Here is an 11,838-nt window from a genome sequence, read left to right on the forward strand (position 1 = left end):
CGTACTTAATTTGTTTGCTATCAAGTGTCATCTGTCTCTGTAACACATTATTTGAACAACAGAGTAATGTGATTGGTGCATCATGATTGATTTAGTGTGTTATGGAGAATGGACAAAATCACAATTCACCTTTCCTTCTTACTCTGATCTGTACTACCCCATCAATTCAGGGGAGTTAATGGCATGTAAAAGAGTAAATCAAAAGGCATAATTTGTCACACAGAATGGTGTTAGATTGTAAGATTTACTGCTTCATGGGGTCAGCAAAGCAATATTAGAGGTGGATTTAAAAAATTATTTTGATACAATGTTATGATCATTTTCAATATTTCAAGATATGAACACTGGACATAGGAGAAACTTAACATTTAAGAAGTTTATTTCCACTAGAGGTCAGGAAAGACTGTTTGGACACCTGTCCAAATGCATTGTGGGATTAGTGACTTTATTTGCTTTCAATCATTTTTTGGTAGTTCATCCAATCTACTTCTCTGTGTTTCTTCTGAGGAAGAAGCTAACTACAAGCAAACAGACGAAGGCCGATGAACAAAACGTTTAGTGCTGGATATGTGTAGGTCAAGGAGTACAAAGGCCTTATGCTTTCAGTGTTGAGCATTTAGGCCCTGTCACGATGAATAAAAATAGTCCTGTCACAATTTTAAGGAGACATCAAATCTGTTGGACCACTCTCCCGACAGGTGGAAGGCAGGGACTCAAGTCCAGTCTCAGCCCAATCTGTATGTCCCATCGAAAATGACCTTCCAAGTGAAGGTTAGACTAATTTGCAATTAGGAAAAAGAGGGAGTTATGCAGAAGAACATGGGAAATTAGTGATTCTGAAGGGAATTAGAGATCCAAAAGGTAGTGAAAGACTTTTGACCTTAGCCACTAAGGTTTTATTAGAGATTTTTCCAGGATAAAAACCAACTAACCAAACATTTTTTTCCACATATGATTTGTGCTAAAGCTTTCAGACTGTAATTTTCAAAAGTACTTCAGACAACACTAAGAATTTAGCAGGACTCTTACACTTGGTGTAAAGTTTTCTTCTCCACTCATTGTCCTTAAACAGAGACTTGTGCTTTGTATTATTTAGCTGTGGAGTTTTTTTTCCTGATAAGAATATAGAAGTACTTAATGTACTGAAGTGGAAAAATATGCATCCATAATGCCATGCTGACCTTTAAATGTGCTTTTAAAAAGTTAAACATAGATGAAGCCTGTCATTTACAGCACCTTAACTCAGCTTTCTTACATTTATTTGATTCGATTAGCATTTATATCCTCACATTGCTACCCCCACTGCCATCATTGAGGGAGACTGTTCTAAATATTAGAAGTCAGTTGCTTTGATACAGCACGTCGAAGGAACTGTGTAGAACTCAAGGGCATATTAAAATACAATGCTAAGATATTTTACTACTGAAAATAATTGTAACATTGACAACACTTGCTTTCTTCTCTGAGTTAAAACCACATTGGTATGTCTTAAGCATCCAGGAAAATTTTCTCTTAGAGAAAACTTTTCATCTTTTGCCAAAGTTATTTTTCAATTTGTTCTTTTTTTTTTTTTTCTTTTTTTCCTTGGGCTCTATTTGTAGCATGTGATCTTTTTGTTTTTCTTATTGTAGGAAAACTACATTATTCTGAAGGACCTGTCATTTTCATGCAAATACAAAGTAACTGTTCTGCCTGCAAAATCTAAAGGTCGTTTTAAGGCTGAGAGTACTTTCTTTGTTACCCCACCTTGCTCTGCATTTAAAGAAAAAAAACACAAGCACGTTAATTGTCCTGCTGAAGGAGGTAAGGCATGATCTGGAGAACTACCAAATAGTTCCAAATGCATTTATAATCACCAAAAGAGAGTCTTTAAAAGCAGTTCTAGAGCAGGAAATGAAAGACTCAAAACAAATAAAAATATTACTAAAGCTTACGTGAAAATCAACAGAAATACAGAGCAGTATCCATTTTGGCTAGTATATTATTACTTTTTTTTCAATTAAGTGTAATTTTAGGGGATATTTGGGTATATACAATAACATTTGTGGATTTATATAATGTGGATATATACAATAACATTTGTTATGACATAGTTGGTTTTTTTTTTTTGTAAGGAAGAACAGTTTCCCAATTGTATTATAATGATGGATGATAACTGTAAGCATGATTGTAGTGGCATGGCCCATCTTTCCAATGTTTTGCTGCAGATGCAGGCTGCTTTTTCAGTTTGATTTTGTTTAGGTTAATTCTGCTCTCAAATAAGAAATACAGGCCTTCATATCTTTTAAGGCATTGTCACAATGTGTAGCTAGAGGGTTATGGAAGTTGCAGAATTATGGAGATACTGGTTTGAGAGGACCTCTGGGGTCAGCTAGTCCTGGTTCAGGTCAGCCATGGCTTTGCACTGCCAAGTGTGGATACCTCTCTTGTTGGAGGGTAGCCCTCTCACGCTGAGTCCCTCCTGTTCCCAAGAGTACCCCCATGCTCCATAAGTCACCCAGAACTCTGCTGGCCATCACTGCCCTTTCCTTAATGCCTGTCCTGACAGTTCCCAGCATTACAGCCTTCCTGGGCAATTGCAACTCGGGTATAACTTCCCCCTTATCAGAGTGCCCCAATTAACTTGTACTACAGTTTTAGAGCATGAATTTTACTTTTTGCCTGAATTATGGAGTTCTGTGCTACCCTGTGCATTTTCTTGTGGCCCCAAAACTCCAAGTCAGAGCTCAGGTTTTCTGAAATATGAGGAGCAGGAGAATGGCTCCCCATGAATGAGGCACTTAGGTCTTTACATGCCATAGTTTTCCTTCCTGTATCTGCAGCTGAGAGCATTTTATCTGAAGTTTGAGTTTGGCCCAAAATGTCAATGGAATATATCAAAGATAGGCTTTGGTTAACACTGAAAACATGGTGGTAGAAAGCTGACTGGATCCTGTGCAACACCAGAAACAGACCTCTGCCTGACCTTGATTTGTGAAATTAAATGAATATTATTGAAGATTATCTCTAAAAGTTCAGCTTGTCTTTTTTTGCTTTCCAAATTTATAGTGCCAGTTGTACCCAAAGTGTTGGCCAAACCCGAGAATCTGTCTGCGTCTTTCATTGTTCAGGAAGGTAACATCACTGGTCATTTTTCCTGGAAGATATCTAAGGCAGACCTGCACCAGCCCATGACAGGGTTTCAAGTCACTTGGGCAGAAGTGACCACAGAGAGCCGGCAGAACAGTTTGCCCAACAGCATCATCTCGCAGTCACAGATACTGCCAGCAGTAAGTTGTTTGTTACTTTCTTTTGCCTAAGTTTGTGTGTTTGTGGCTCATTTCTAATGTTTAGTGGTGATGTAGATGTCAAACTCTCTGGCTCTGCAGGTAAGTTGGAGCAGGAAGTGCTTAATTTTTTCCTCCTTGCTGGAGATACAAAGCATAGCCACTATTCTTGATGATGCATCAAACATTTTAATGTGCACAGTTTTCAAATTAGCAATCTTTGTCTGAGAAATGCCTGAAGGGAAGACAAGATCATCTGTACAGCAAAAGATAGTTCTTATTTTCTTTTGATGATCAGGCTGTTCAACTTAACCAGTACTCTAGTTTTATTAATTATTTGGTGTCCAAATTGAGGAATTTAAGAGAATTTTCTCTTCCTTTCAGTCACTTATTGCTCTGAAAAAAAAAAAAAATCACTTTCCCCTCTATCAATATGCACCATAGTCTGATGGACAAATAATTTTAAGGAGAAGTAGGTTTCACTGTTTATTGACTGTGCGAAAATTACCAATTTTAATTCTTCCCCTTATTTTCTCTAAGATGGCCTTTGCTATTTCAGTTCCTCTTCTGGCAGAGGCAGGTGAAGAAACCTTCATTCAAATTCTGCTGCCAGTGTCAACAGACCATGAGATACTGATGTTCACTCTGGTTGCCATCTTCTATTTTCAGGAGCAGGATATATTTTATTTAGAATTTCTGTTCTTTTTTGTAAGCTTTTGGTCCAGTTAGATCTGAAATACATATAAAGTTTTATTTAAAACACTCCTTTTCGTTGTGTTATGCTTTAGTTTTTTTATCTATTTTTTAGTTCACTACTGTAGATTCCTGGAGATTCCTTTAATTATCTATCACTGTATGTATCTGTCTATTTATGGCACCTGGTTAACTTGCAGAAGGCTCTGATTTGAGTTGAAACAGTATCTTCTGTCTCTCAGAAACCATGAAAATTTAGGGTATTTTATGCTGAGGACCATTCACTCTGACTAAAAATGTAGTATTTACACAACCAGGGCTGAAATGCACAGGGCCCGAGTGCTGGAGGAGCACCTGAAGGAGCAGAGTGAGTGTACAAGTGCAATATTTGCACTCCTCTCTCTCCCCTACACATGCAGTATTTTATATGAGATGGAACAGCTTCAGCCAGGTCTGTTAAAGGCAAATTATGTGATAATTTGCCAGGAAAACAAGATATTTCCCCCCACTTTTTCTCTCTCTCCTTTCCCCTTTACTGTCTGCTCTGGCAGTAGCAGCAAATTATCCCACAGGAATAACCAAAGTTATTCCCACAGCTCACTTTGGCTTCCCTGCATGGGGCGGGTACAGTGCCAACCAGAATAACTTGTCCTGCAGTTTCCTGGCCAGACCAGCCTGGCTGGTGGCAGGAACACCCTGTGCCCACACTGTCTGGCATCACTGCTCCAACTGTCCCCTTCCTGGGCCTTTTCAGCTTGGAATAAGATGAATGATTTGTTACAGCTTAATGCAGATGATGCTTTGATTTATAGTTTTGATTTTGATCTGGATTAATGACTTCCAATTCCTTAATATCTGTCAGTCTTTAGCCAGAGGTATTCCCATTTGAAAGTTTCTATAAAATTACTTTGAAATTATTTGCTACATGTCTAAGTGACCACAAAAGGTATAGAGCAGTGAAAAGTGAGTCCATCATGCCATAAATGACCTTAAGAGCAGACGACAAATTCTTATGGTGCAACTGGGACAAATCTGAAATTAGTGTGATCACCCTTTTTTTTTCACTAACTGCGGAAGTGGCCCCAGGCCAGCCACTACTTAAATTGCCAATTAGTAGAATTCACATGCAAATCCAAAATAAAAGCAAGTTTATGTAATGAACATGTTTGTTAAAAAGAATGGTTAGGAAGTTACATTTTTATTCATTTTTTAGTGACGAGTACAGCCCTAAAGTGATGAGCACACTTTCCATAACACTCTGTAACAACTTGGACCTTTTACACATTAAACCATACTATTATGGTTAAAAATGTGTCTGTTCAAAGGGAATGGCAAGCAAAAAATTCAAAACAAACTCTCTCAACAAAGTGATGCATACGCTAAATCCTTTTAACGGAATTCTATGAGAATAATTTGTGGGTGCTGACAGTGATAAAACCTGTTTAAACCACTGATGTGTGTGAGTAGAGCAACTGTGTTTTATTTTTGGGTGGTCTGAGAATTAAAAGTGATTTATTTTTTTTAGGATCATTATGTACTCACCGTGCCCAACCTGAGGCCATCGATGCTGTACCGCTTGGAAGTTCAAGTGCTGACGACTGGTGGGGAAGGGCCAGCTACAATTAAATCCTTCCGAACGCCTGACCTTCCTCCATTTGCACCCCACAGTAAGCACTGCACTGTTCTGACATGCAGTGGTGACGTGTTACAAAATTTCAAACCTCCACATGTAAAGAGTTTTTTCAAGCCTTAGAATTTTTACTGATTCCAGTTGCATGCCATAAACTTAAGATGTGTGAAAATACTGGCATTTTGTCCCCTGTAATTGTCCATCAGCAACAATGGAAGCTAATCCAGTCTTTCTCTCACTCAGTTTCTGTGGTCTAACATTTGCCATTCGTTGCAGCCACAGCTCTTTGGCTTATGCCTATAACACATGGGATTCAGAGTTGGTTTGTCCTCCAGCTGCTGCCTGGAGGACCACATAGCTTTCAAGGTTAGATTTTTCTGGGTTCACTCGGTCAAGCACGGCTAGAGCTTGATCACATTTCTAAAGCAGTGCAAACCTCTTGATGGCTATTTCCAGCACTTCATGTGTTTCTGAAAAATACAGCTCAGTGTTGCAAAGCCAAGTAAAAAATACAGTTAATTCATTCACAATTTGTCTGCTTGAATCTTTTTGTCCTTTTGTGGGCCCACTAAAGTTGCTTGGACTGAACATGCACATAGTTGTCAGCACAGGCATCACACTTACAAGCTGAAGGATTGAAAGTTGAAGGTCTCACAGAGCCTTTTCAGTACAGGTAAATGTTGGCTTTACATATCCAGGATTTGATATGTGCATAATTTCCTGTTCTTTGTTTAGGACCTCATCTGAAGCAACATCATCCACATCACTACAAGCCACCCCCGGAGAAATACTAGACTGTTTCAGAAGATTATACAAATAACTAAGGGAAAAAAACTGAGCTCCCAAATGAGGGCTAGGTAACGGCACATCTGTTGGAGCAGTGAACCCAGTTTTCCAATGGAAGTTACCATCCTGTACTATCTGTATCTACTTCTCTGTAGTTTAGCCATGAAGAATTATATTTGCACCATGACCAGGATGAATCATACTGCAGGTTATCATTTCAGTACCAGAACTATTCAACAAACTGAAGATCACATCCAACTCAACACCTGTGAGAAACTTAGAAGTGTGTTCACTATAATGTTTTCATATTCTGTGTTTAAAGTAGGTTGAAATGGTCCAGTGTATACAGCTTTTTCCATTACTGAATTCAGTGTTACTATTTGCAAGGTCCTGTGATGTATCCATACTTTTGAAAGAGGCCATGTTCTCATCAGTGGATTTAAATTGCCTATTTTACTTAAAGCCCTGCCTGTCACCAATTTAAGCCCTAGTGTATTTTGCTATTAAAGAATACCTCCATATGTCTGAAATAAGGACATAAGTAAAATAAATACCAGTAACAGAAACCCTAAAATACCCAGTTTTTAATAACTGTAGTGTCACCATGGAGCAGGATGATGATACATATGTATTACCCATCTGGTCTAAAGTGGTGATGCTCTATCATGTAGATCTTCTATTAATATAGTTAATAGTTAAAGAATATTCAGAGCAGAAATACCATTGTAGAGAAACAAATGGCAGTTAATAATGTTGTTTAAAATTGGTGGCAATGAATGCAATTAATTGATAGGTCCTGGAAGACTATCTCTTAAAGTCTTAAAATTTTTTTATATATAATATTTCAAGGTGTAATATTACCTTGAATAGAAACACCAATTTTCTAGTTAAAAATCTGAATAGTTAACATTAAAGTTTTAGAAACTGAAATTCTGAAGCACATTTATTATTCAAGTAGCTGTAGAGCTACTTTTTGGCTTTGAATTTTGATGCACATATTTCTTTTCCCTGTGGATCTTTAGAATAGAAGGATGGATGTATTGGCTCTACTTTGCTGTTCTGCTTACAGAAAGAATTATGTGACAATATTCTGGCATCTGGCAAACATTGGCTTATAGTTTATTTGAATTCATTTTTCAAATTTAGACAAAAGGGTGCCCTTTTTAACCATAAGGGAATTCATATTGCCTTCATAGTGCAATATAAACTGTCTAGAAGAATTTGTCACACAGAGACCCCATGTCTCAATAGTAAACAGAAACTGCTTGGATTTATTATTGATAGGGTGGAAAGTATCTGCCAATAAACATCCATACAAATACCCATAATCAGCTCTTAATGTTCAGGATGTTCAAAGTGCTCCTGAATTCTTTGGCACTGTTTCCATTGCTCCTTGAATCCCATCAGGCTAATATACCTCGAAACTTGAGTCCAACTTGACAAAGTGGCCACTTTTTCTACTTAGCAGATGCTACAGACTCACCTGTGCTTCATATTTTTCTGAGATATTCAGTAAGAGGAGCTCAGACATTAGTGGTAAATGTATTTCCCTTGTCTTGGTGACAAACTGTTTTGTGAAAAAGCAAATATGAAGAGATACCTATTTGAAACCGAGGATCGGAGCTACATTTAGCATAGTAGAATGTCCACGAAATACTCAGTTTGTCTATACTGAAGATTACAGCATTAATACCACAGGGGGAGAAGGGGACTGCATTAATTTCTGATCACTTGCTCATTACAATTTTTCTACATTTTTACCTTCATTTTTAAAGGGCTTTTTTCCATTCTTTTTCTATTTTGCTTGTTGTCTTTTTTGATATTCACTTAGTGACCAAGAATTTTCCCAGACATTTTCTATTGCTACATGGTTTGGGCCTTTAACAATAGCTTAAAATATATTAAAGGTGCTTTTAATTCCTTCCTCTATTTTCCAAGATACGTTAGCAAGTTAGCAAAGGAACTTTTCTTCAAAAAATCTGTAGTATAAAGGCTTATTTTCAGAAGGCCAAAGTCTGAGATATTTTTTTCAGGATGGAAATGTTTTATGTGTATGTTTTACTCCAATTTGCATTGGAGTGGTGTGCAGCACTGCTTTCATATTTGGATTGCACAGGGCGTAGATGAGTCTAGAAGTGATCTTTGTGGTGTTTGCTGGATCAGCAGGATCAGGGAAAGTGATTACCTCAGTCTTCTCTGATGAATTGTGTCCAAACCTTTCAATCACAGTCTGTTCTAGTTGTGCTGGATCAAATCTACAGTGACTTGATTAATGGTAATGAAATTACATTTCATTCATAGTGACACTGTAAAGCATGGAACACAGATGTTGGTCTTTGTCACAATGATGCAATTCATTGGAGATAAGCAGGAAGTTAGGAGCCCTGAGTCATCATACTCTCATCCTTTGGAGATGAATCAAAATGGTCACTGTTTGCTGATCCCATTCTCTCTGAAGAATTTGTCTGTTCCAAGTAACAAGGTACTGTGGAAGAACATTGAGATGTTTTCCCTTCTGAAAGATTGATCTAAACCAAAAGTTGATAAAGTAGAAATGTATTGATCAAGTGTATTATATAGAGTCCACTAAGATGTAAATTATTTTTTTTCCTTCTACAAATGATCTTATCAACTCACCTTTCAAGTCACCCTCCAAATCAAAAATGAAAAATACAAAGTCAACAAAGCTCATGCTTGGATGTTAAATTTCCAGCTGTGAGTGATTTCCTGATTTTTTTTTAAAATTTAGCAGTACTGATTTGAAGTTTTTAGTGCCTAATTCTAAAGCTTTGTTTGCTGAATCATACAGGGTGTTGTCCTAATTTACTAGACTAAGCCACATTAAACATTAAATTCAGCAATAGAATTGCAATTTGCTACTTAATTCACTAGCTAAAGATTTATTTTCTCTAATGACGTTGTGTAATTCAGAGTTAATATCGGGATGATATTAGAGATATTGGGATGTTTTAAGATATTCTGCACCTTTACACTAATGTATTATTTACTGTGTACGATTCTGATGAATTTGTCAGTTGAATTCAGGATGCATTTTGTTTATCTTTATTTCTTAAAGGAGAATTATAAGATTATGCTATTTTTGCTAACTGCTATGTGAAATGGATTTTTTTGTTCATTGGTGATTTTTGTTTAAGAAGAAAATGGTTTGTTCTTGTGCTATCTTTTTTTTGACCGTTTTTGAGTTGTTTATGGAGCAGAAGAAAATAAGACAGAACTTGTGCTGTATCATCCATGTGTACCAACTTGAATATTCATTAAGAATATAGCACTCAGACAATAAATAAGAAATCTGACTTTTTAAACACTGATCATCCTCAACTTAGTGGCTTCAGAAAGAGCTGAGGACATGGTGTAGCAATGTTGACATTGACATTGTTATTTGGCATGGTCACACACAAAGCCATTGCTAATGTGAATGGGAATTTTACCATTGGTATTAGCAGAGCTATATAGAAACCTTAATACTGAGACAATTTATTTCACAATACTTTCATCTCCATGCTCCCAGCTGGAGTCAGGGAGAGTTTTCTAATAAGCAGGTCCTGATTCAGGAAGGCTGACACAAAGGAAGTCAGTGGGATAGAAGTAAACCTGTGCAGTCAAGAATGAGCTTTAGTGATGCTTCAAGCCAAGCATGGATGTCAAAGTTTGTTTTAAAGATGGATGTCAAAGATTTGTATTAAATTAGGGCCTTGTAAAGCAAAGTGGGGGAACCAGACAGTTCTAAATTCTGTGTACAACACCATAAAAATTTTTATTTTTGTTTGTGTATATGTAAATGTCATAGTGATATTGACTTATTTATTAATTCATTTTCTTATACTATGTGCCAAGTATGTTCCTACCCTTTTGATCAGTACCTGTGAACATCAATTACTAAAATAATGTTATGCAAACTTGTGCATTTTAACCAGGAATATGATACTAATAAGCTGTTGCATGTAGTTTTCAATGATTAAGAAAACCCTTTATTTAAAAAAATGTAAATGGATGCCTGCAGATGTTGATGATTATATATGGGTTTGCATGCCAAAACTCATTGTTCAGTTGTGGGCATGAAATGTAACGACTGTATTACCTCTACTGATATATTAGCAAGGTACAATTTACAAAGTAATTAACAGAGCTCTATATGTAAAATTTTTCCTTTTTACTTAATTATATTGTAGTAGAGGTAACAGAAGTGCTTCTCTGTTACCCAAATTGGCTGTAGAAATTATGTTCCTATAACAGTCATTTAAAGTCAATATTTATTTATGTATGTAATACAAAAGGATTGGTCTTATGTGTTTGTCCTGTTATTTAGAGAAAAAAATACACTTCTTGTAAAAACATTTTGTAAAAAAATTTAAATGTAAATAGAGTCTGATTTCTTTTACTCACTATTTTCATGTTTAGAATTTGTACATACTGTTTATGTAATAAAGTATCCTACATTGAAATATTGCTACATTATCTCCTCCATACAGAGTTTAGAATTTTGTTTTTCTTGAGTTGAAGAGATAGAGCCATCCAAGAAAAATCAGTCACACCAAGTACCTTTGCTTCATCTAAATTTCATTATATATGAAGCCATACCATTTTAACCTCTCTTTACTACAGCACTTTGTTTTTTTTAAATAGTCATCAAAATAATCTGAAAATAAATTTAAATATCATTTGAGTCATTTACATTGTAAACCAATACTGCAAGTAAAAAGTCAGGCATAAAACCTTGCCCTTTCTCTATTCTAACTCTAGTTCACAGTGAAGATTTGCTCATCCTTTTGTTATGCTAACTTAAATAATTAAGTTGCTGGTTCTTTGCCAGTGGCCTGATCCTGCAAGCCAAGATTTTCATGACTGAAACTCATGGTGAATCTATGTATGCATCAGATTTGGAGTAATTTCTGGTTTAAAGTGCAGTATTTCATGGTTTAAATTCTGTATTTTTAACAAATATAAAAATCTGTCTTAGTACAAATATTTAACTGTTTCAAATTGTCATAGATGCACTAATATTCTCAGGTGTAATATCCTTAGTTTGGAGATGCACCTTTGGGTAACTCTTGACTTACCTAATAAACATTTATTTTTTGTTAACTTGATCAAAAACTCCAAAATTTCCTGGTATTTCTATCTCATTAGAATAACTGCTTATGTTTCTGGTTTTGGTTTTCTTTTTACATAAATGAGTTGAATATTTAGAAACACCCCTATTGTTAAATTTCTCTGCATGTTGGAGTATTTCTATAGTATTTGCCGTTGTGGTTCAGTAATCCCAGATAAGAATGGTATCACCTGAATAGGTGAATGGGGAAGTTGTCAAAATAAATGGTTGAAGTGTTCTATACACTGTAATTCAGAATAGCCATTCATTTTTACTTTCCATATCTTCAAAGAAATGCTTTATTCAACATTGGATTAAGGGACACAGTGACTGGATTAAATAAAGCATATGAA

General features: G+C 36.1%; 1 protein-coding gene across 2 annotated transcripts in view; it reads left to right on the forward strand.

The window, feature by feature from the left end:
* The window catches only part of ANOS1 (anosmin 1), a 133,921-nt gene extending 122,083 nt beyond the window's left edge, over window positions 1-11,838 (forward strand). For both annotated transcript variants that reach the window (XM_069003861.1, XM_069003865.1), the window contains exons 11-14: window positions 1,632-1,803; window positions 3,049-3,269; window positions 5,485-5,626; window positions 6,325-11,838. In XM_069003861.1, the coding sequence (XP_068859962.1) occupies window positions 1,632-1,803; window positions 3,049-3,269; window positions 5,485-5,626; window positions 6,325-6,383 (594 nt within the window). In that variant the 3' untranslated portion in view covers window positions 6,384-11,838. The remainder of the gene's footprint in view (window positions 1-1,631; window positions 1,804-3,048; window positions 3,270-5,484; window positions 5,627-6,324) is intronic.

The sequence above is a fragment of the Aphelocoma coerulescens genome, chromosome 1 (genome assembly GCF_041296385.1).
Source record: "Aphelocoma coerulescens isolate FSJ_1873_10779 chromosome 1, UR_Acoe_1.0, whole genome shotgun sequence".
In the NCBI taxonomy this organism is placed as follows: Eukaryota; Metazoa; Chordata; class Aves; order Passeriformes; family Corvidae; genus Aphelocoma; species Aphelocoma coerulescens.